The following is a 26,355-nucleotide window of genomic DNA, read 5'->3' as shown; positions in this document are numbered from 1 at the left end:
GTTATATATTTAATTTTGGGAGAACTGTCTAAACTCACCAAAAAAAGCATGATGGTTGAATTAGGAGGTCGTATTAAAATATCCGGTGTTAAATATAGGCTAGCTGACATTGATCCATCACCTCTTGTAAGACAAGATAGAAAAATTAATGACTAAAGTGTAAGTCACTGAAAAGAACGGGATGATGGATTTTGGGTTGCTCTCAAATTCCTCTTCTTTTGACGGGGAAATGAAGTAAGAAATGCCAGCCTGCAATTTGTGAACAAAGACGCTGGTTGCTCATTTCTCTGTAAACATTTCCAAAAATAAAAAAAGATACCTTGCCATTTAAAAACACAGTTGAAGAAATACAAATCTAAGTGCATTATTGGGTGCAAACAGTGATTTCAGACATGGCAAATCTTGTTGTGGTACTCACCTCCTTCCCCTTTATTTCTGATACTGCACTCATAAACTTCTTTAGCCACAGGTTGCTCAGTCTCATTGTCTTCCCTCAGAAAAAAAAACAAAAACATAATTGCACGTGCACTTTCTATTGATTTGTTTGACCGAGCAGCTGCACTCCACCCATTTCATAGCCAAGAAAAATACCGGTGTAAATTGGGGAAGTGAGTGTTTTCGGAGAACCTGCAGTCTTGTTGATGATATCAAAGACTGAATTGGACCTGCCCGCTCCCCTATCCAGAGCACAGAGGTTACTCAAGTTTTGCTTTTCTACTTGTATCCTTAAAACATTGTAATTGATTTCATTTATTTCCTTAAAAGCATCGTCTTTGAGAATATCTGTTGGTTTGGTTAAAGTAAGACATCCATAAAGGGGGCATCCACGTAGCATAGTGGTCTATTCCGTTGCCTACAAACATGGGGATCGCTGGTTCGAATCTCCATGTTACCCCCAGCTTGGTTGAGCGTCCCTACAGACACAATTGGCTGTGTCTGTGGGTGGGAAGCCGGATGTGGGTATGTGCCCTGGCACTGGCTGCACTAGCCCCTTCTCTGGTCGGTCGGTTGGTCGATCGGGGCGCCTGTTCAGGTGGGGGAGACTTGGGGGAATAGCATGATCCTCCCACGCGCTATGTCCCCCTGGTGAAACTCCTCACTGTCAGGTGAAAAGAAGCGGCTGGCAGAGGAGGAGGAGGCATGTGGTAGTCTGCAGCCCTCCCCGGATCAGCAGAGGGGGTGGAGCAGCGATCAGGATGGCTCAGAGAACGGGGTGATTGGCCAGGTACAAGTGGGGAGAAAAAAAAAGGGAGGGGGGGGGTCACACAAAAAAAGATCCATAAATGCCTTCTGGCCTTCTGTAAACAGTCTCCGAGGACAGAAATCATTTTCATCTAGAGGAAAGTTTGGCTTGATTATCCACCTCTCCCTCTTTGGCCAGTTCATCCACTGGTGTAAACTGATATTGGATGCCACCAGCTTTGCTCTCACTCTCTTTGAGGAAGTAAAATCCCCCACTCAGACAGCAACAAGGGAACTCATTAATAACCACCAAGGATTCTTCCCAATACAATGTCCCAAATTTTCAAAAGCTTTAGAGATAGGCTTTTCCAACACAACTGGTTTTCTGCCCAGGCGTCTTCTGTCAAACAATATTCCGTCCCCTCAAACGACTAGGAAGAAATACTGTACGATTCCTCTTTCTGATTACATTGCCTATAACACCTGAGACAACGACATCCCCGGTGATCTGTGCCACAGCCCCCACTGGTTAATGTTGCATGCTAATGCCATTCTAATTAACCATTAAAAATGTCGCCTTTGGCAGCTGCTTTTCCCATAATCATAAAACCAAATAATAATACCATGCATACGTAAAGCAACGACAGGAGGAAGGTGGGTTGTTAACAATTATTTTATTATCAGAAAATAGTGCCTCAGCAGATTTTAACTCAACAGCACCTTTAGAAAAACACATCAGTGACAGTCAAAACGCAATGCGGAAGGAATTTGGTAACTTAACCAGAGGTTACATATATAGATTTATTGATTCATCAAGGATTATGTTGGTCCTAAGTGATAAAAGCTCCTTTTTATAGCAAATAAATACGTAGTTGTGAATTAAAGCAGAGTATTATGCATACACCACGTTGCTAAACCATATACAGTAAATGCAACAGACTTTAATGAAATTAAAACATTGCATGCAACTTGGAGTAAAACCACTTGTATTTTGCCCTTTGAAACTGTAAATGGAGATGAACTTTCCACCCTGAGGTGTTTAATCCCATGATATAGACAGCATCTGACAGCTGAGCTCCCATAGTTTCTTCGCCATGTCGTCATCCATTGCCGCCGTTGAGCAGGAGGCTGGAGCACAGTCGCTGTGGGGAAAGAAGGATATGGGCATGTACTCTTGAGCAACATACATACACAGTGCCTTGCAAAAGTATTCAACCCCCTTGAAAGTTATCAGATTTATCTGAATTAAAATTGATTCACTGACATTTTGTTCTGTGTAATATTGTATTTTAAAAGACATCCTCAAAATTTACAATGACAGTGGTGTTATTTTTCTTAAATATTTTCTAACACACAGACAAAAACAAGAGACAAGACGCCAGTGATAAGGCCCACCATGCAAGACATAACAGACCAACTCAAACAACATTCGTCTGTGACAAATGTGGACGATATTGTCGCTCTAATGCGGGCCTGATGGCCCACAGGCGTGCTTGCCGAGCTTAAACTGCATCACAGTCATCATCGTTTCAATGGACTGCCGAAGATTTTCTAACAAATGAAAAATGCTGTTTGCATAAGTATTCAATGCCTGTACTCCGGATGCTCCAAGTTTACACAGAAGAAAAATATTGCCCCAACGAGGACACAATGGGCTTAAAATGTGCCTCTACTGTGAAACATTAAAATAGCTCACATTTTCTGGATAAAACAGCCCCCTAAATTTACGTATCATTGGTAAGACTGTGAATCTGAAGGAAAGGTTTGAAAATTCAAAACAAAAGAGCATTCTAAGGATGTTACAGATAGTAACAGACATGCACAAAGTAGGAAAAGGCTACAAAATATTATCCAAGTGTTTGGATATCCCAGTGTGCACTGTTGGATCAATAGCGAGGAAATTGAAGCTGCATCATACCACCCAGGCCCTGCCAAGACAAGGCCATTCAACAAAACTCAGCAACCAAGCAAGAAGGAGACTTGTGAGGGAAGCCACAGGGAGGGCAACAACAATCACTTTGAAGGAGCTCCAGAGTTCAGTGGCTGAGAGAGGAGTGAAGGTGCACCAGTCAACCATATCAAGAGCTCTGCATAAAACTGGCCTGTGTGGGAGCATGGCTAGAAAGAAACCATTACTCGAGAAAAACCATAACGAAGCACATCTGGAGTTTGCCGTAAAGCATGAGAGTGACCCGGCTAAGATGTGGGACAAAGGTTTGTGGTCAGATGAGACTAAGATAGAGCTTTTTAGCCAAAATTCAAAGCGCTATGTGTGGCACAAACCTAACACTGTCCATGCCTCAGCAAACACCAACCCTACAGTGATGTATGGTGGTGGCAACATCAGGCTGTGGGGATGCTTTTCCTCAGCAGGGACTGGGCATCGTGTTAAAACTGAAGGAAGAATAGATGGAGCCAAATTCAGGGAGATACTGCAAGACAACCTGCTTCCTAAAAAACTGAGTCTTGGGAGAAAGTTTGCCTTTCAGCAGGTCAATGATCGTAAGCACAAGGCCAAAGTGACACAGGAGTGGTTAAACTAAAAAACGTCAATGTCCTACAATGGCCAAATGTTGAGAATCTGTGGCACTGTTTGAAAATTGAAGTTCACAAGCGTCATCTGAATAACCTGTAGCAAATCTGTCAGGAAGAAGGGGGGAAAATCACTCATAAACAGTGTGCAAAACTGGTACATACTTACCCCAAAAGACCTAAAGCTGTTAATACAGCAAAAGATTGGCTCTACCAAGTACTTATGGGTAGGGGTGGAATACTTACGCAAGCAGCCTGCTTGTTTTTAATTTTCTTTAAAAGATATGCTGACTAATAATTAATTTTGGCTTTGAAATATTACTGAGAGCATATGGGTTTGCAATACAAATACTGGCTGGAAAAATGTGTGTAAATATCATTTATAATCCAGACAAAACTGACAACTTTCAAGGGGGTTGAATACTTTTGCAAAGCACTGTATGAGTCTGGAATTCAGATGACCATACAATGATTGTGGTCCTGTGTAGTTAAGCTGGTGGATTGGGGCAATTAAACAGCGAAAAATGGGAATTTGATTCCATTTTGGGGCAAGCCCTTGATACAAATGGCTGCATAGTTTTCTGAGGTGCTTGGTGACATGCAATTACCTGTAGTAGCCACCACTCTCTTTCTCCAGTTCTGGTTCCACAGCGCAGTAGATAGTTGTCTGGGCTCCCTGAGCAGCGTTTTTGGTGAATGGACTGACCATCTTCATGACAAATTGCTGAGGGCCATTGAGATGGCGCCACAGGTCAGTCTGGACTACCCCAGGGTGGAGAGAATACGCCGTCACGCCTGTCCCTGATACAGTATGTGAACACAACGTTAACATAATGTATGGCATCAAGTGGATGCTTGTAAATAAAGTGATTGATAGTAGCCTGAGTGCAAACTTTTTAAACATGGTTGGGGAAAAAAATCATATAGGGAAACAAATCCCTAACACTGGCGGTATCTGAGGCAGTAAATTGTATGAGTGTAGTGCAGGTTGCTATGGAAACAAAGTATGCAAGACTTCATTTATTCACAGTTTGCAAAATACTGATCGACACAACAGTCCACGAGTCCTCTGAAGGCAGCAGAAAATGGTTTTTCAAATTATGAAGATGATTACCCAATAAGACATAGCTAAGACCAAGGGAAATGGTAAAAAGGCGTTGTTGGGGAACTTGCAACACAGTGAGAATACACCTGTTGTGGTCATTTGCAGAGGTAGACAGTAGCAAAGTTCATCTTGAATGTTTGTTAGACTTACAGTAACTAAGGAAAGTCGGACAGCGACATTTTGCAAAATGAATGAACTGTGACAAATATAGTTGTCCACAATGTTACCGTGAGTGACTGATGTAATTAGCACCTACGCCATGTAAGTAAGTGATGTAAGTAGCACCTACGCCAATAACTCGGGGTATTATAAAAATGGCATATATAGTTTCTTTCAGTGGGTTTTGGGGTGTTTACATTTTTCATTGTTTCAGCTCTATGGGGCAGAACTGCTTCTCAGAAAACTTCAGATGATTTTAGCTGCTGGAAGTGGAATGGGATTGGGGATCATACAGACCTTGTAGTCTCTTAGCCAGTGAGCGAGTGAAAAGAATATTGGCCAACTTGCTCTGGCTGTAGGCTGCCCGCTTGTCATAAGCCTTCTCACTGTTGATGTCGTCTATGTTGATGGTACCCCAAGCATGAGCCATGGAAGATACATTGATGATCCTAGATGGGGCTGACCCTTTAATCAGGTCCAGCAACAAGTAAGTCAACAAGAAGTGACCTAAAAACAAAAAAACAAAAAAAAGAGGCAAGGAAAGCATTTAGAAAAGTGTTTGCATTTGAGAAAGGAGGAGGAAAAAGAGTTTTCCAGAAGTAATCTTGAACAATATATAATCTGTGACAATCTATTGGGGACAAACAAATATCAATGTGATGCTGATAAAGGTGTAATCTCAAAAACTGCATATTGTTTTGGTTTAATTAGTGTTGCCATCATACATTTTACAGCATCTCAAAAATCATGAGGTAAGTTATCTTGTTTTTCATATTCTGGGGCAGGACCCCCAAAACATTCTTAACAATCTGAAGAAAGATTCCATTCATAAAGAAATTTATTTTCTCAATATTTTTTTTTGCATGCACTTCCAATTGCATGCAAAGAGGACAACAACATTTTTCCCCAAACTGAGATTTAATTGTTCTCTTGCCAAATTTTGCACATGCACAGTCAAAATAGATAGCCGTAGCAAATTGGCTTCATTTACAGATTGTAGTCTTAAAATAGTAAGAACTTTTCAAGATGCTGTTTTCAGTTCTCAAGATTTTTTAAGAAGCAAACTTATTTCTCAAGAAACTTTTTTTTTTCTTAAGAAAAGTTTTGTGAATCTGGCCCCTGTGCCTTATGAAACTACACAAGGAAAATTTGGAGTTAAATAGTCTATAAATTAGTTTTTTTTGTTGTTTTTTTTTTTATTAGTTTGGCTTACCAGGCTAACTTTTACAACAAGTAGCTGTAATAACCACAACATTTACAAGAGGAGAGTAAATACCAAAGTAATCAAGGGCAATTTATGTTACAATATGACAGGACTTACTGCTAGGCTCTTGTTATTTATAGTTTGACACAGAATCTCAGAAAGCACATGTTTAATTTGTGTGGGTACGCTGTATCATTTCATCTGAGTCATGACTTGTAAATGTATTCTGATTAATGTTTAATTTGCAAGTGCTTGCCAAACAGTTACAGCCCTGTAAAGTAGTTTGATAGCACAAGGAAACAAGACTCAACGGTCTGTACAGATGGGTGACAAATTAAAGAAAAAGCCAATATAAAGTGTCTTAGTAAGGTGTTGGACCACCACGAGCCCCCAGAACAGCTTCAATGCTCCTTGTCATAGATTCTACAAGTCTCCGAGCTCTACTGGAGGGATGGACGCCATTCTTCCAAAAGATATTCCCTCATTTGGTGTTTTGATGATGGTGGTGGAGAATGCTGTCTAACACGTCAGTCCAAAATCTCCCATAGGTGTTCAACTAGGCTGAGATCTGGTGACTGTGAAGGTCATAGATAGCATGTGATCTACATCATTTTCATACCCATCAAACCATTAAGTGACCCCCTTGTGCCCTATGGATGAGGGCATTGTCATCCTGGAAGAGACCACTCCCATCAGGATAGAAATGTCTCATCATAGGATAAAAGTGATCACTCAGAATAACTTTGGATTGATTTGCAGTGACCCTTCCCTCTAACGGGACAAGTGGACCCAAACCATGCCAAGAAAATGCCCCCCACAGCATAATAGAGCCCCCAGAACCCTTCACTGTAAGGGTCGAGCATTCAGGTTTTTACTTTCATTTGTCACCCATCTGTATATATATTTACATATCTCCCACTAAAATCGGCACGTGCAGGCCAGATTTAAAAGCATGCACAGATAAATTAAGTTCACACACTGTGTGGCGTAATCCAAAATGATGTTTGATAACAAAATGGGACGTTTTGATCCACAAAGGATCTTCATCCAGATATACCATACACATTTTTTTCTGCATACTGCAAACACAAACCTTCAGCTAAATCAGACTAATAATAGGAGTCATACCTCTGCTTATGGCACAGAAACTGGTTTCACTTACCCATGTGATTAACACCAATCTGCATTTCAAAGCCATCTGCTGTTTTCCCATAGGGACAGACCATGACTCCAGCATTGTTGATGAGGATGTTGAGTTTTGTCTCTCCTGCAGAAAAAGAAACATGTAAAAGTCAGATGATTTGTATTAGTACTCTCATTATGTTTGTCTAAAAAAGAAAATGTTATTGTGTAGGACTCGCATCACACCTGGCAATAACATATGTCCTTGGAGATTGAACTGCGTTTGAACCAAGCAAAAAACACATAAAATTCAGGTGATCGTCCACAGAAAAGGGTGAACAGCCGATCACTTGAATCACCTGCTGTGATGGTCAGTGGAATTGTACCACGCGAAAAGTAAAGTTCAAATACAATGCATCTCCTATTCAGCATGTGGAAGCTATGAACAGAAATAACAATCTGGGTGTAGATTCAACCAGGAGACACACACTGAAAGCAGCTGACAGGAGGTTTGATTGCAACATAAATGTCAAAAAGCATTGTGAAAATGCTACTGGATTTACAACATATATTCAGTCTCTCTCGGTGTATGATGGAAAAATATGGTTTGCTTTATCATATCTATCTGAGCCCCCCCCCCTTTTCTCCCCAATTGCGCTTGGCGAATTACCCCGTTGTTCTGAGCTGTTCCAGTCGCTGCTCCACCCCCTCTGCCGATCCGGGGAGGGCTGCAGACTACCACATGCTTCATCCGATATATGTGGAGTCACCAGCCACTTCTTTTAATCTGACAGTGAGGAGGAGTTTTGCTAGTGGGACATAGCACGTGGGAGGATCATGCTATTGCCTCGTCCCCCCTGTACAGGCACCCCGATCGATCAGAGGAGGCGCTAGTGCAGTGACCTGGAAACATACCAATATCCGGCTTCCCACCCACAGAGACGGCCAATTGTGTCTGTAAGGACACCTGACCAAGCCGGAGGTAACACGGGGATTCGAGCCGGCGATCCCCGTGTTGGTATGCAACAGAATAGATAGCCACACCACCTGGACGGCCCGTTACTTCTGTATTGGAGGTCTTTCCATCCTGGAAGAAGGGTCCCTCCTCTGATGCCCTTTCTCGGGTTTCTTTTCTGATAACACTTTAACTACATCTGAACCTCACCTGAACCGCAGGTCAGATAAGAGAGGAGTTGTCGTACACTGGCACCTGTTCTATTTTTATCTGTAGCAGAATATGACTGCAAAGCCCTCTGGGGCTTGTGGCTTAAATTTAGCATGACAAGTGTAAACGTAATCCACCCAAACCATGTCTACACTCAAGCCGGTTTATGCCAGGGTGCACGTTTTTGCCAGGTTTAAATGGTACCTATGGTAGAAGGTTATAAGGAGTAACAGCAACTTATTCCAGCATCACCACTGCATACCTTTGTTGATGGTTTCAGCAAACTCCTTTATTGACTTGGTGTCTGACAAATCAAGTTTCATACAAATTACATTTTGATTTCCGGAGCTTTCCGTTACTTCTTTCACAGCAGTCTGTGCCTTCTCCATATCCCTGCAGGCTATAATGATCTTTGCCCCTAATCAAAAAAAAAGAAAGAAAGAGAGAATTATAACATCTGAAACAATGTGCACACACCGCAACAACACAAAAGCACAACCACGCATGGTGTACACAAATTTAGTATAAAGGTAAACAGCGCCCCCTAATAACTCTAATGATAAAGGCAGAAATGGTAATGAATAGAATTAGAATTTCTTTTGATTGAAGAATTTTGGCTCTAACAGCTAACCAGGAAGATGAAAAATAGGTCCAGAACTCATTTCATATCTTACACAAGTGCTGATTACTAAATAAGTTTAACTCCACATTATTTAATTTTTCAAGTATACCTTTTTTTAAAAAGTGACCTTTTAGTAGTATCTACATTTGACAGATACAAGAACAACAGTGTTTTACCTTGTATTATGTAGTTATATATAAATGGAACATATCAGAAAGATGACAGAGAATCCAGGTGGATTTACTTGACAGTCTATGTTATTACTGCTTTGGAGCCGAAAACATCATCATCATAACCACACACAAAATTCAGACAAGCATTCACAAAATTGCACAAATTCATAAAATCCATTTTGATTCATTCCTGTTAAATTTACAATTTTAGATTCATTGGAGTTTTTTGCATCATTGATTTATCTTATGTAGTTGTTCACAAAATGTCTTGATCCATGCTCAATAATCCAGGTAAGAAAATCAAAGAAAGTTGTATCAGTTCATCTGGATACAACATTTATTGACATATGTTTCATCATTCAACTAAGTGACCTCTTCGGTCTAAACCGACTGCGGGTATCCCCACCCTTATAAACAATACGGTTGCATAACGACTGAAACCAACGACCAGTTTCATATGCAAATATGGGTGTGACCATTAAATAGTTTCAATGGCCATGTGTACTATTCACAGAGGATTTGGAAATGTTTCATAATCACAGTATTGTCAGATGGTGACAGATGTATTCTTAGCCCCCCCCCCCCCCGGTTCAGGGATGGTCATCCCCTCTTAACATAGATGGCCTCTTTTGACTCCCTGTTCAAATCAGCGTTCCTCCCTATCAAGGATGTGCACACCCTCATCCTTGAAAGATTGGCCACTGGTCCGTAGATGGGTGTAGACTGTGGAGTCCTGGCCTGATGTGTTAGCTCTTCTGTGTTGTGCCATTCGCTTGGCCAGTGTGTGTTTAGTTTCCCCAATGTACAATTCATGCAATCCTCATGGCACTTAACCGCGTCCACTATATTGCTCTGTTTGTGCCGGGGGACCTGATCCTTGGGGTGGACCAACTTCTGGCACAGCGTATTTTGGGGTTTCAAACCAACTGAGAGGCAGTGTTCGGAATAAACACGTCTCACAATTGTTTTGTAACACGCCTGTATTGGTAGGCAACGGAATAGAACGCCACGCTACCCGGACGCCCTGATTCAACCTTATTTGATGGTTTTGACAAAAACACTGATTTAGATTTTTTAGTATTTATTTGTGTTTAACTTCTTATGGAGTTGAACACAAGTAGCTGTAACATCAAGTTGAGTTTTAAAACTCAAAACTCCACTTATTTCAGACTATAAGGGAATGCAGCGTCGATGCACAAACCTTCATGTATAGTTAATGTGTTACAAAGAAAGAAATACAGCACTGTTTTCTAGGTTTTAGTGAAGTTATGAGTAGATGTGTTGCCTGTGGGATTACGACAATGTGATTTATTAAATTAGATGCAAAATATGGTACATGGATACAGACTGAATGTGCATTGTTGGGCTACATTGACATCAACAGACCAACCTCTTTTTGCCAGATCAAGTGCCGTTTCTTTGCCAATACCAGTGTTGGCCCCTGTGATGACCACTGTTTTGTCGTCTAGTCTTACGGTGGAGGACCATGGTGTACTGAAGAGTTTTCTGAGAAATTGAGAAATCAGTCAAACTTAAAGCAATTTAACACAAACTGGGGTATTTTTCACGATTATGGTGCAGCATATTAAAAGTTTTAAATGCAAATTCAGCCATTTGTCCCCTCCTGATAATTTAACAGAACCTTAATTTTACTATAATGTAAATACAGTTGTTTTGTTTTTTTAAATCTACTTAAATACTTACAGGGAATCACTGACCAAATAATTCATTACTGTAATACACTTCAGAGTGCTACTAATTAAAAGACAGTAAGTACTTCTCTTTAAAAAAAAAAGAATACTGTTTTATCTATGAATACCCAAAAGTACTCAAAAGCATAGATCTTCAGGACAAAGTTGACTTATCCCAATTTCACCAGTATATTCTGGCCATGTTATCTAAACGTTTCAGCCTAGTGGTCTTCATCAGAGCATGGAGGAAGATGGAAGTCATGCGTTTATTGACAAGTCTAACTTGTTCTGGGGGCACAAGTCCTTTTTTAACTGAGACGGAATCCACACCAGCTTTGAGGGTGCGCACATTGTCGGTGAACATTCTTCATACTGTCAACACTGCCCCATGCATGTTACTAGCTAATAAGCTCACATGCTTAAAGTACCCCTCCGCTCAAAAATGTGTTTCTCTTATGTTTGTGTCCCCTAAAATGTCTGGCTTGACTATATTGACTTGTATCTGTGCAAAATTTGATACTGTAGATGGCTTCCTTCACCCCTCTTTCATTTCCATTAATTTACCAAATGATGTCTCATCTTCTTGACCGCACAACTATATAAGATGCAACTGTATTGTAAAATACTATACTCCTGATTAAAAAAAAAAAGATTTGCATGCCACCTCCCAAAAAAAAAAAATCACTCCCCGCTCTTTGGCCATCCCATTCAACATTTTCTGCAGGTGGCACTGCACTAAATATTCTATTCTACTCTACTCTTTAAACATCCTGTATTCCTCTCTGGCAGCTCCAGATTGCTGTACAGTTTCTGTCGAGATGCTTCTGCACCCTAGCCCTTGAAGGGGCTCTGATCTTCATGTTGACAAACATGTTAAATTCATTTGAAATTCCGGAATAATTTCCATCAAAAGTTCACGATACATATTTTAACAGATTATATCCATTACTGAGACTTTTGTGACTTGTATCCCTGTCTGTCACAGTCCCTTATACTGTGACGTGGTCACAACTTCATCTCTTAGCCACTTTAAAATAGTAGAAATGACTCAGCAGAAAGAGGTTCCGCGCCTCTGGCTCAATCACAAGATCCTGTCCAAAGTCATGAAATCAACAGCTTGTGTTAACAACCATTGCATACTAGACCCTTACAGTAATGTTCACCTCTGGCGTGCTCATGGGTGGGAGTAATTTCAATTTTTCAAAATGTGTATGGTGAAAACTGAGAGACAGTTTAACCTGGTGACTGTCCTGCGGTGTGTTGTGGTTAAGCCAAAAAAGTGTGGCAGCAGCAAAGTGACAGTGCGAAAGTGATAAAGACAACACGGCTAGACACAATCCAGAAATACTTTTAACTCATCGTTTTGTGAGCTCAAAAGTACTAATATTAACAGTGAAATAGCAGCAGATATCAGTTTCTACGTGGTGCGGCCATCGCTAGTGGGTTCATACCTTGCGCCCCCACGCTGCACTGAACAAACTGTAGTCCACGCCCACCTAATTGTGGGCCCCGCTTCCGGCCGCAACTCCACCTTATATGGAGTCAAGGCCGTATAATTGACTCCTATTTCGCTTACATTTAAGTTATTTTGGGTAGAATTAGGACACGTTACTGCAGGAAACGTTTAGACGCAAAAAACGAGTGAAACAATTGCTTAACAAAAAAAAGGAAAATAAAGACTTTTTTTTTTCATATAAAATCAGCGACTTTTCAAGAAACAATTGTCAGTAAAATCCGAGACATGAGTTTCAGACAGTTTTGTGAAATCGCTATGGGTGTGGCGTAACAAACGGGAAGAGCAGTCGCTCACAACTTATTGCACAATCTTGTGTTAGACCAAGGCCAATGTTAAATTAACTAGATTTTAGAAAATACTGCAGAACTGCCCATCATCCGTTCATTTGTCGGTTAGGTTTAAATTGACAAAAATGTGCTGTGGTTATGACAGACGGCGGACACTCAACGGGCTTTGCCTGTTAAGACAATCAAGTCATTTGTTAAATCTGCTGTGCCATTCTTATGTAAACTGTAAACTCTCACCTTAACGCATTCATCTCATCTAAGTGCAGCAGGGGGGTCAATTAAGTGTCGATAAATGTGAAAACAAAGTCTCGCGTTATACCCGAGGAGTACTATCCGAAACACACATACCTTAAACACAAATAAACACAATATAGTTTCTTGCGGAACTGTGGGGTTAATCCAGCTATCCGATAGGCTGCAGCTTCACCCAATCAGCTGTGCTCCCGTCACTTTCAACCAATCAAAATCGGCTAAATATGGATTCGGTCCGCCCCGTCTGGTGTTTGTTCGATTGCGGGCGCAGAGTGAACCGGACAAAATAGAGACTTTTAGCATCGTTGCAATGGAGATGCGTTGTGGTACGTCCAGTAAAACCAGGAAAGAAGCATCTGCGATTGAAGATGATGGGAAGAGTGGTTATCAACAGCCTAGCTCTTATTTTTTAAAAGCATTTCTTCTTGTCAATTATCAAAACGGATTTAGGATAGGTGGGTCAACAAAGGATTGCTCTCACAGACTTGATTTACAAGGAAGTTTTTTTGGAAGTTTTTTTTTAATTCACAAATAGACGGTGGGTGCTGTATTTTTAGATAGTGAAAAGGCCTCTGATACAATGCGGAGACAGGGGCTATTCATCAGATCACGTCATGGGAGAATATTTAATGTGATTAAAAATGTTCTTTAAGAAATAGAGATCACAGAGAAAATTAGAGCTGCATACTGAAAATGTCTGTGAATGTTCTCATTCATCTAGGTCATGGTTATCCAAAGGAGTTGAATCAAGTGGTATATATACCAAGTCCAGCTGCACTTGATTCAACTCCTTTGGATGCATACTGAAACGTTTTGGAAAAAGGAAATTTACTGTTGGTTGAAGTGACAGTAATGGTAATCATTCTGCCAAATGCTTAATAAATGAATCCTGGAAATGACTGTGTTAAGGTAAAAAGGGACATTTTCTTCGTAATATAAAAGAATGAGCTATGGAATCAGGGATTCGGAAGTCTATATGGATTTTTTTTTTATTGTTGTGTCATTTCTTTGTGGCTGTTACCAGAACATTAACCTATCTTGTTAGAGAAAATGCATAAGGAAAGTCTAAGTGCTTTGCATGTGGACTATCAGCTGAAACAGGTATGGGTGTTCGTAAGTGGGATTAGGGTATGTTTTTCACAACTAGGAACCTGGAAGGTTATGCAAATTACTGAGAAAGTGTCAGTCTTCACTACAGAACTAATGGCCATAATTTGGTTGTTAATGTTGGGTTGACCTAAACATGTAGTGATACTCTGATTCAGCTGCTGTCTTGTTGGCTTCGAAGGGGCAGGGAATCACAGTCTCATCCAGATTTGATTAAGGAGGCATGCTTACTGAGAAATTGTGATGTGATATGACATTTGCATAGGTTCCAACTTCATATGGGGTGCCAAGAGCAGTAAAGCAGATTCAAAAAAAGGACTGGTTGTTAAAATCCCTAGTGTTTGCACTGCAACAGTTTCGGTGCGAATTAAACTGGAGATGTCTGCCAAGGTGACACTGCCACCACCAGGGCACATCATCAGTTGTGTACCTCAGCATCACAGGGTGTTTCGGCCTTTTATCACAAGACACCCTCCGCTGAGGCAGGCCCACCACAGGTTGATCGGTCCTGGGTGTGTGACCTGTGGTTAGCTGTTCACCCTGGCAGCCCAGACGGCGTCTCTCCTTTTCATCCAGATCCAGTGGCTGGTCCTCTCAGCAGTGTTGGCTAGCTCTTTGATCACTCTCCTGTGGGCCTGCCCCCTGACTCCTAGTATTTCCCTCAGGAGTTTTGCTGTGGAGCTGGCAACAAAGCCCCTACAACCCCACCTCCACAGGGCGCACCTTCACCTTCCAGCCTCCAGTAGATAATCTCCAAAAGCCTACTCTGACAAGGGAAGGTCTGAAAAATAATCTGTTATTTGATAATCCTGAATGCTAGAGTATTGTAAAACAAGAAATCCAGGTAGGAAGGTGGGAGTATAATATATAAAAAAGAAAAGAAAAGAAAAAGAGTAAGACATTATTTCTCAGTATTAGAGTCAATACTGGGTCACTGTGGGCTTAATAGTTATCTGGAAACACTCAGATGGTTTATGTGACCAGATTAATACTATTCAGCATGCTTCCGTGCAATGTAAAAAACATGGTAAGGAACGTTAGTCAGTGTCAATTGTTTTAGGAGTTTCTTCTTTTTTTTTCTCTCGAAACTTTATTGACTAGTAAAGAAAACCACTAACTAGTCCAGTAGGTTGTCAGTAGGACCCTCAGGGACCCTAACTACTTACTGCTGGTTTACTAGTCTAGAAAACAGTCAATTACATCCACCTGTTGTATCTATGGCTGGACTACAGGTGAATGCAATGAACTGGAAACCTGCGCTGGTCTGTCTTGGACGTTTATCTACCACAAGAGGGAGCCATTGGGTTTTTCATCACCAAACAAGACAGGTAAACCAAAGTATTCATGCGGATGGCACAGATCGTGTTTTATTTTGATCGTCCTGATTTGACGCCGTTGTAAGTTAGTACACTTCAGACACATTCCTGACAAACGAATCGTCGAGATCAGTAAAAATGACCGGCGTGCTTAAAAAAAAAGCATTAAAAAAGGTGCTTGGTTGAAATGAATCAACAAAGTGATGCGGTCTTTTAATGAGAAACGGAGTTTAATCTCTTGAATCTGAATAGATCATTTAATTCCTCACCCCCTTTTTAGCTGCCCCTATCGCGCCTATCGGAAATGGCCTTATTAAAAAAAAGGGGGGGGGGGATAGGGGAAAAAAGCAAGAAAGGAACAAGAAGGGGGGGGGAGCAAGAAAATAAATCCAATTCTTTCCATCAGGTGGCAACAAATACCCATTTATTCTCACTACACGTTGGCAGTTCATGGCTGCAGATGGGCTAATGTCTTTGCGCTTGGCTAAAGCTAAATCCCAAGCTTAGTCTAGGTGTTTTACTTGCCGTGGAGTTCCCAGTAACAGTAACCTGTTTACTCGTGCTTATCCAAAATCCACTGCGAAACCATGAATGGTCCATTCATATTGAACAGACAGTATTACACCATACAGGGAGGAAGCCGTTTCCTTTCTGAGGTGCGGAGGACACAAGGTCACTGGACCAGGAAATACATGCACAGCATCAGCTGAGTGTGTGTGAGCAAACATTTCCTTTTCTTGGCTCAGCTAGATCAGTTGCCAGTCGTGTATGTGTGTGTGCATGTGTGTGTGTGCACGTGTGTGTGCGCGCGCATGCACATATATGTATTTATGTGTGGTTTACATGCCTGTATGTGTGTCTACATGTATGTGTGTGTGTGCGCATGTGCGCGTGTGTGTATGTATGTGTGTATTTACATGTTGGAGGGGATGTTGTTAAGTGTGCATACATTTTCACACAAGTGCATCATGCGACAAATGCATGCATGTATGGCAGTGCACATATGTATGCAGAGTTGGTGAGTATGCGCGTGTGAGAGAGAGATGGGTCGGGGTGGGGAGGGGGGTGGGGGGGTAGAGTACCTTGGAGGACAGAATGGTGTTTGTTTTTGTGCGTGTGAGGGACATAATTAGATTTGGTCTGATTAGGAGACAGCAGGATTTCCCATTTTACGGCGAGGTTAAATCGAGTTTGTCTGTACCTATTGTGATTGCATTGTTTGTTGCCTCCCCATCCCCCCCCCCCCGCTTCCCTTCCCATGTTTATTCAAGCAACACATGACATGTGACGCTGACATGTGCTGCACGTCTGCCACTTGAGCATTTATCTCTTAGACATTTTGCAGTATGAATTAGGTGAATAGATACAAATGAATTGCAATTATACGGTAGGTGTCCAATCGTTCAGCAAGTCAGAGGTTCTCAAAATGGGGTTTTGAAGGGCCCGAAGGGGTTTTTGGCGAGGTTTTAGTTCCTCAGGAAAATGAGAAATACTATCACTACATTTTTTCCCAATTCCCTATAGATTTAATTGGAGAATTTCTGCACACAATGGTATACAATTCAAAATCTCACACACACACACAAAAAAAATCTCTTGTCATCTAGGGGGGCATATAAAATCTGTTGTTTTTTTCGCACAGTGACTTACAGCCTGTTTGTTTGTTTGTTTTCCCTCCTTCTTGTTTGTGTATGTCATCGTAGATAAGCTAGTGTTTGTCATCGGTGGCTAAAAACATCAGCCATAATAGTTTATTTTGTGTTTTGCTGGCGCCAGTTTCCTACGGCCCAGAGACAATAGGGGAGCCAGAGCGGGGCGCTGCTGCACACCTAGCCAATAAACCAGGAGGACACTCCATTGACCATAATGGGACTGTTAACTATGTAAAATTAGTTGAAATATTGACATTGCAATACACTTATTTTGTTCAGGAAAGAGACAACATATTTGGATGTAGGCAAACTTAGATCAGACTTCTGCACGGAGAACTTCTTTAATTGGACTGGCATAGAAATATCCCTGTTTGTTGGGCCTGACTGACATTTGTACATCTTGTTGCCTTCATCAACTTCCGTTCCAGAAGAAAAAGAAAGCGCACACACTTTCAGGGCAACATCTCCAAGTTATCATTAAGCACCATCATACACATCAGTAGAGAACACCATAAGACCACCTCTCGATGGCAACATCTGCAAATCTTCATCAAACCGGCGCACAGCACCCATTTTCAAAATGTATGTCATCTTCATGTTCTGACATGATGATGTTCTTTTATTCTGCAGTATTCCATCCATCCATCCATCCATCCATCCATCCATTATCCAAACCACTTATCCTGCTCTCAGGGTCGCGGGGATGCTGGAGCCTATCCCAGCAGTCATTGGGTGGCAGGCTGGGAGGCACCCTGGACAGGCCATCACACACACACACACACACACACACACACACACACACACACACACATTCATACCTAGGGACAATTTAGTACGGCCGATTCACCTGACCTACATGTCTTTGGACTGTGGGAGGAAACCGGAGCCCCCGGAGGAAACCCACGCAGACACGGGGCGAACATGCAAACTCCACACAGAGGACGACTCCCAAGGTTGGACTACCCCAGGGCTCGAACCCAGGACTTTCTTGCTGTGAGGTGACCACGCTAACCACTGCACCACCATACCGCCCTATTCTGCAGTATCCATCCATTCCATCCATTACCCAAACCGCTTATCCTGCTGTCAGGGTCGCGGGGATGCTGGAGCCAATCCCAGCAGTCATTGGGCGGCAGGCGGGGAGACACCCTGGAAAGGCCGCTAGGCCATCACAGGGCTAAAGAGATTACTCTCTTATCACTCTCTCTATTATTCTGTTACAGCCTTCCAACAAAGGAAGACTGTTTCCAGTGTCCATGCATTTGCATGCATGCTCATAGACACACACACACACACACACACACACACACACGCACACACACACACACACACACACACATTCATATTTACACACATACATGCATACAAACGTACAGAGGTAGAAAGGTGCGAATGTACATTCAGTCAGGTTTGCAGATAGGTTTGCAGATACACACACAAATGTGTGTATACAAATCGGTGTTGGAATCTTTAAAAGTCTCGTTACGGAGACAGACTTTGAGTCAGGACTAGAATGAGAGACCAAGTTTCGTTCACCAGCTTTTCCACAACAAAGTGAATACTAAAATGACCAAAGGTCACCACTCCTACTGTGACCCATTAAGATGGATCATCATCCTCTTTGTCTCTCCTTGGCTTGAGGGATGGTCCTTTAAATGAGCATGAGTCGTATCTGTCTCCGGTGTCATTATTCTCCAATCTAAATCTCGTGTTCGGAGATTTTTTTTTTCTTCAAAATTCCCAAAAAAATTTGCTGAAGCTAATTCCATCATTATCCTCGTGATGTGATCGTCAAGCTTGTGTGTCAGTATCGATGGGCTGTCACATGCGTAAAACCAAACGCCAGGCCACAAGGTAATAAGGAATCAGTAAAATAAATCAACAAACAGAAAGAGCCAAGGCTGTTTGTGCAACAAGCGAGGTGAAGAAGGACTCTGACATCATCGTGCCCTTTACAACAGGGCAGACGGGAAGCTGGCACAGTGAGCGGCCCGGGTGTTTACATGACAACAGCGTTGCTCAAGGTCACATCCTCGCCACTTTGACCCAAACACACCAAACAAACCTGTCAGAGATCCCGAAGCTGGGGCTGATGGGAAAACGTCCTTTCTCAGTGTAGCGGCTGTAAGATGGTTGCTCGCAGACTGAAGAACACCAGTCACACCCAGGGCCGGATTAAATGGATAGATTACACTAGGCAGAGCATTTTTCTTGGGCTCCCCCCACCCCACCCCCAAACAACATTTTGACACTTTGTAAACAAACAATATTACTTTTAACTGCCACATGGTTATTATGGTTAATTAGTTAGGTATATATTTTTGTTTATTATTATGTATTTATTGTTTAAAATATTTTATGTTAAATGTTTTTAATTTAGACCAAAGGTTGATGTTTTTATCCGTCTGTCTGGGCCCCCCTGTGGCAATTAGACCCTCGGCAGCTGCCTAGTTTGCCTATGCCTAGATCCGGCCCTGGTCACACCAGGAATCAGGATCTGCACATTTATTCATTCCCCATTACAAGAGCAGCCACGTCACTGCTGCGTCTCGTGTGTCACTAATTGAAGTCCCCCTTGCTACAACAGGTAAACCGGAACTACATATTCATGCATTAAACATAAAGTTGGTGATATCCAGACTATAACAGAAACTATTACACACAAGTTTTGAGAATGTTCACCAAGAGAAAAAAATAAAATAAAATAAAGCTAACATGAACAACATATTGACTCAGCCACATAAGCACCCCCATCACCTCCCACTCCCCTTCCACTATTCAGGGAGTCTTTGCCGTTTCATCTTCCTCTTCCTCTTTCACTCATATTTTGTTTAGTCTGTCTCTTTGGTCTGTGTGCGTGGATCTGTGCACCCCCCCACTCCCTCCATTCCCCCTTCCCACATGTTCCTGTATCTGCTTTCTCTCATGGCCCTCCTCACCTCCACTTTAAGGGTTTATGTAACACATAACAAGCGACCCCGTCCCATTGCAGAGACCCTTCCCCTTCACTGATCCGATCTCACGCGTTTAACTGCTTTCTGAAAAGCCACACCATTTCCTTTAGATAACAATCTATACATATGTACGTGGTTGAGAGTTGTTTTGGTTTTTTTCCGCAGTAGTGATGTTATGCAACTGATGGTGAGACCCCTTCATCTTTGTTGACTGACCCCGACTGTAGTTTTTAACTTTGCCAAATTGCTTTCCCTGATAATGGATTGGAGGCCTTTTTCCCCCCTCCTGGTTTTTTTTTTCTTTTTTTTTTCGGGTCAGTTAGATGTCACACAGGCCTGAGAGTCAACACAGCCTTCTCTACTGGGATAATTGGAAGTAATTTCACAAAAAACTGATCCAAAGGTTGCACTGTTTTTGCAGCCTGCAATTAATCTTCAAGGAAACAGAAAATGCTCCATATCTGCAGTCACATCTTCACAGCTTGCTTGCTCGCTTGCATGCTGCATCTTCATAACTAACAGCATGTAAGATGTTGCCGTGGGTTGTTTTTTTTTGCCCGCGAGTTGAGGTTTTGCATGCAAATTACATTAATTGTATATTTAAATAAAATAATTTAAAAATAGACTATATTTTAATTTAAACACTTTTCAAATTCAGCAATTTACACAACTATAGCACTGATACGATCGTACTCAAATCCTAATCTTAACCATTAGTGAGAACCAAGCCAAACTGACTCATGGCCATGGGACACGCCCCTCACTGGTTGGCACACAGAGTGAGCCTGCGCTCCTGCCTGACTCCCGCTCTCCCAGTGACTAACAGAAGCTACGCTACCTAGCTATCAATCTGGGGAGAAACAGATGACACCCGATAAGTGGGCAAAATATGGAAAGAGATACAATAAGGAGTGGGAAAGGGAAAACGGCCTGAAGGATGGGATAGAACGTGTGGCCGGGGATGACACCAAAGCTTTGTGTTGGTACTGCAGAACCGAGATTCGAGCGCATCATGGTGATCTCCAAACCCACAGCAAAACAGAGAAACACATTCAAGTTCTGGTATTGGGCTGTTTTTGGGCTAGTTTTATTGGACACTGGGCTAGTTTTGATTGGCCATTGGGCTGGTTTTATCACAAAGACCTGGCAACCCTGACTAACTATTATATTACACTTTACACTACCTAAACAGATCAGTTTTTACAGTAGAATTACTTGTAAAACCACTTTTTTTTGTGTACTTGTATGATATTACTTGGTAATTCCCATACATTAGAACCATTACGTCTATTTAATTTGGATATTGCTCAGCTTAATCAAATTATTATATCCATTTTATTCAGATAGTGGTTGTTTCCAGTCATAACTGCACTGCTAATCTTCACTAGCAGATTAATTTGCAAATATTTTGTAGATTATACTAGATAACAGAGTTAGCATCAGAAGGCCAAATGCACACCAATGAACTGGAAGCACGCTTTAGAAGTTTGGTCAAGTGGTTGAGGAGAAAATATTTGCCCTTCCCATACGCTCTCTTGCTGAAATGCACTCTGGATCCAGCCTAATAAATTACTAATGAGTCAGACTGATGAGCATGGGTGTCATGTTGGATGTCTCCTGGTAGAGAGAAAACAACTTATCATTCTGTCTTTCCCTTTCGTCTGTAACCTGATCTTCTCTTCAAGTGTACTTGATGCTCGTCACAAAGTTGACCCTTGCCGCGCAACATGGCATGTACCACAGAGATTTCCCAGATATCTGCACCAGACACATCATATCATGTCTGATCTTTAAATACCCTGTCTTCAAAACATCGTCCTTCCGGGCACACCTCTGATCTCCACCGTTTTATATTTACAGACCCCATTCCTCTTCAAAGCAGAAGGGCCTTGTTTTGAAACCAAAACAGGGGTTGTGGTTAAAGAGATCATTTAGAATTATCTCAAGATGGCACTGCAGTGATATTAAGTTATGCTTTTCTGGAGGTGAGCCGACAGTCGTTAGGGCCCTGCAAGGAGCCCCAGGAAACAGGCATTCAGTACTATATTTAGCACTGTCTCAAGGAGTCGATATTATAGGTCAGTTCTGTGCAAGTGCAGTCCTGTGAGGACAAGGATAGACTATTTTAATGGCTGCTTTATGTCAATGGAGCCGTGTCAGACACACTGTCATTTCAATGTGAGACTCTAGGAATACGATACTGAGATACATGGTTGGATTTGAATCAGAATCGGTGTGAATTATTAACTGATAAGACATCCTGGAAGTAATGTAATGAGCCACCATTTTGCAGATTATGGAGTTTTGTGCATTCACATGACTGAGTAAAGAGTTTTCTTCATTACCGAAGCCATAACAACCAGCCTAGAGCCTGCAGGACTTTGATAGGACTGTGGTAGGACTGACACTGCAATGTCTTTTGCACAATGCATAGCTATACAAATATACAAATCAACATGTTGTCCTTCATACAGACTATGAAGCACATTTGTATATTATTTGCACATTTGCACATGGATATTTATCGCAGAAAGCCTTCCGTATACTCTACATTTTAGTCCTATTTACTTGTGTTCTACTTCTTTTTCTTGCACAATTTCAGAGTTGCCAGTAATAATTTCACTGCTCGTTGTACTTGTATGTGAAATATTTGGCAAATAGGCCTTTAAATCTTGAATTGTTTCATGATATTGAATGGGTACGGAGAGCTATTTCCCCAGGCTGTATCAGTTTGTAAGTATATAAGCGAGGCTGTGCTATCTTTACTATGCTTTGTTTTGTCTCACGGCACATTCGTCTCTCCTGTGACGTACACGCACACACACACACACACACACACACACACACACACACACACACACACACACACACACACACACACACACACACACACTGAGACGGGCATCCTTCTGTTTCTCACATAAGTGTATACTAATAAGATCAGTCAGGCACTCATACGGGTGGCGACCTCCCTTACTGTCATTGTGTGCAAAATGTCCCAGTGCTCATGAAGAGCGCAACTCATGACTCCTCAGGATCCAGTGTCATTACCGCTGTGCAACCTCCTCTGCATGGAGATAGACAGGTCAGGTGCAGCCTTGTGAAGTACTCCAACTTTATCCGCCACTGACTGGCAAACAGCAGACGGCAGTAATCCATCATGCAACACCATTCAGCAGCTGAGCAAGTGATGAACCACTCACTTACTGTAAAGTGGAGGCCCACTGATCATATAGTATGACATGACTCTCAGTGCCATTATAGTTCTCCATGGCTAAATTTGGGAGAGGATGACATATTTCTCATTGTGTGTGGATATTTATGCGTGCACCACTGTCTTGTTTTTCCATGCATGCTCAGCTGTCATATGTCATCTCTTTCGTAACAAATATTTGATGTTTGATATATTTATTTTGTAGATTGCTTTTTGCCATCGGCATTCATACTTGCACATATCCAGAGGAGTTGAATCAAGTGCAACTGGACTTGGTATATATCCGTGAAGACGTTTCACCTCTCATCCAAGAGGCTTCCTCAGTTCGTGCCTTTCTGATTAGACCAAGCTAGTCTGACTGGCTGGTGATGAAACTCAGAATTTATCCTCTAGGAGTCGTTGTCAGAGCTATTGATATGAGTGGCTCTTTTGTGTACCGATGTTATGGCCGCGCCCGTTGTTATCGGAGTTATTGATTTGCATTTGTTTAGCAGCGATGGTCGTTGGGGGTGTTAGTTTCGACTTCATTGTTCAGTGGTCATGAGAGTCGTTGGAGCCGTTAGTGACCGACTGTTGTTCTTGGAGGCTAGGCTTCTTGAGTCTCCTGGGTAGAGATGAGAGGACGGCATTGTAAGTGGGAGATAGGTGGTGTCGCAGACCTCCTCCTCTGTTGAGGGATGGTTTTTCCAGTTTCGCTTAGATGGCTTCCTTCACCCCTCTTTCAAACCATCTATGTTCTCTGTCCAAAATGTGTACATTGCTGTCCTCGAAGGAGTGTGTCTTCTCCTTTAGGTGTAGATAGACTGCTGAGTCTTGTCCTGAGGAGTTTGGCCTTCTGTGTTGGGCCATCCGTTTGTGTAGTGGTTGTTTGGTTTCTCCTATGTATAGGTCAGTGCAATCCTCATTGCATTGTACAGCATACACCAGATTGCTTTTCCGGGTGTGTGGTACACGGTCTTTGGAATGAACCAGTCTTTGTCGGAGTGTGTTGCTGGGTTTGAAGTATACCGGGATGCGGTGTTTGTTGAAAATTCTCCCGAGTTTCTCGGAGACCCCAGAAACATACGGGATGACTATGTTATTCCTTCTGTTCCTTTTCTCCTCGTCGCTCACCTGGGTGGTCTTTTTGGAACGTGTTGCAGTTTTCACAAAGGTCCAACTGGGGTAGCCGCAGGTTTTTAGAGCTTCCCTCAGGTGTTTGTGTTCTTCTCGTTGGGCCTGAGTGCTGCTGGGCACATTGTCAGCTCTGTGTTGCAGAGTTCTGATGACGCCCAGTTTGTGTTCCAGAGGATGGTGTGAGTCAAAAAGTAGATATTGGTCTGTGTGTGTAGGTTTCCTGTAAACCCCAATGTGGAGGCTCCTGTCTTCCCCAATGTGGACGCCACAGTCCAAGAAGGGCAAACTGTTGTTCTTTACGTCTTCCCTTGTGAACTTAATGTTCTTGTCCACTGAGTTGATGTGTTAGGTAAACGCTTGCACCTCTTGTGTTTGGATTTTGACCCATGTGTCATCCACATATCTGAACCAGTGGCTCGGAGGTGTTCCTCTGAAGGAGTTCAGGGCCCTGTGTTCTACCTCTTCCATATATAAGTTGGCCACAATGGGTGATACTGGTGAGCCCATTGCACAGCCATGTTTCTGTCTGTAAAACTGGCCCCTGAATTGGAAATATGTAGTGTTCAGGCAAAGGTCCAGTAGTTGGCAAATCTGGTCTGGGCTGAGGTTGGTCCTATTGTGGAGAGCGTCGTCCCGTAGCAAACGTTGCCTCACCGTTTCCAAAGCCTCCATGGTTGGGATGCAGGTGAATAACGAGGTCATGTCCTAGGATACCATGGTTTCATCCGGTTCCAGTTTTACGCCTTGGACCTTGTCCACGCAGTCAATGGAGTTTTGGATATGGTGAGGTGTTTCGCCCACTAAAGGGGTCAAGATGTTGGCTATATCTTTGGCAATGTTGTACGTGACCGAGTTTATGCTGCTGCTGATGGGCCTGAGGGGGGTTCCATCTTTATGGATCTTAAGGAGTCCATATATGCATGGAATGTTATCTTGTGGGTAGAGATGGTGGTATTGTATCCGATCAATGGTTCCTCCTTTCTGTGGTTTCTGTAGGTACTCTATTATTCTCCTCTTGTAACCACTAGTGGGATCGCGTCTCAGAGGTTCATAGGTGTCGGTGTCGCTGAGTAATGACGTGATCTGGGCGTGGTAGTCTGTTGTGTTGAGGATAACCGTGCATCTCCCCTTATCTGCTGGAAGGATAGTGATGTTTTCGTCCTTGCTCAGGGCTGTCACGGCTTTCCTTTCCTCCATGATTAGGTTGGAAGGAGGGAGTTTCGCCTCTTGGATGAGAGGCGAAACGTCTTCACGGATATATACCAAGTCCAGTTGCACTTGATTCAACTCTTTTGGATAACCATGACCTGGATGAATGAGAACATTCACAGACACGTACTTGCACATGCTTTGTTTTCTAACTCCCCATGGAGAATCTTGAGCTGTCTGGTGAATGGCACAGCAGCTCTCCCATCAGGTTACTGGTAGGTTATTAGATTAGATCGCTTTAATGGAAATGTATAATGTATACACTGTCTTGATATGAAGTACTTTTGCAGGGAAAATGATACTCTTTAGCACTCAGACACAAAAAGAAATGCAGACATAGACTCACAGACACACACACAGACACACACACAAGTTTTGGCATAAAGGCGTTCAGATTGCATTGGGTGGGTTTCTTGTAAAACCCATTTGATGGGTGAATAATAGCGTTGCAGTTCCCTGCTACAAAAGCAAAGCACCATAACCTTTTCTGTCCCCTTTCTGTGCCTGACAGGCATCTCTACAGATGGGAATCCAAAAATACACAAACTGAGCACAGATGATACATTAGGAGGAATTGGATTGGGGATACTGTTTATGTAATCGGAGCGGGTTACGTTCCAAACCACGAGCTGTTATCATACCTGCATCCATTTCCAAGCTTCCTAGCTTGGGCAGGTTGCTCTTCAACTATATGAATCACATTTCATCATTGCACAGCACCTAGTGGAATGTGCATAGATAGATAGATAGATAGATAGATAGATAGATAGATAGATA

General features: G+C 42.3%; 1 protein-coding gene across 1 annotated transcript; it reads right to left on the bottom strand.

The window, feature by feature from the left end:
- Window positions 1-1,845: 1,845 nt before the first annotated feature.
- On the bottom strand, window positions 1,846-13,145 carry rdh12l (retinol dehydrogenase 12, like). The gene is made up of 7 exons (XM_056299128.1): window positions 12,996-13,145; window positions 10,655-10,770; window positions 8,732-8,887; window positions 7,345-7,449; window positions 5,276-5,485; window positions 4,323-4,515; window positions 1,846-2,324 (listed from the first exon to the last, which is right to left on the bottom strand). The coding sequence occupies exons 1-7, from the start codon at window positions 13,007-13,009 to the stop codon at window positions 2,222-2,224; spliced, it is 897 nt and encodes a 298-aa protein (XP_056155103.1). The 5' UTR covers window positions 13,010-13,145; the 3' UTR covers window positions 1,846-2,221.
- Window positions 13,146-26,355: the final 13,210 nt, after the last annotated feature.

This window comes from Lampris incognitus, chromosome 19 (assembly GCF_029633865.1).
Source record: "Lampris incognitus isolate fLamInc1 chromosome 19, fLamInc1.hap2, whole genome shotgun sequence".
In the NCBI taxonomy this organism is placed as follows: Eukaryota; Metazoa; Chordata; class Actinopteri; order Lampriformes; family Lampridae; genus Lampris; species Lampris incognitus.
The sequence above is the reverse complement of the archived record's forward strand: the minus strand, read 5'-3'. Positions and strand labels throughout refer to the sequence as shown.

What these genes read in the sequence shown, in the direction of transcription:
- rdh12l (XM_056299128.1), bottom strand. An exon ending in TGCTGAAACCATCAACAAAG is followed by an intron (nt 7,450 to 8,731) that starts GTATGCAGTGGT and finishes CTTTTTCTGCAG; the next exon opens with GAGAGACAAAACTCAACATC. An exon ending in ACTGGCTAAGAGACTACAAG is followed by an intron (nt 4,516 to 5,275) that starts GTCTGTATGATC and finishes ATACTGTATCAG; the next exon opens with GGACAGGCGTGACGGCGTAT.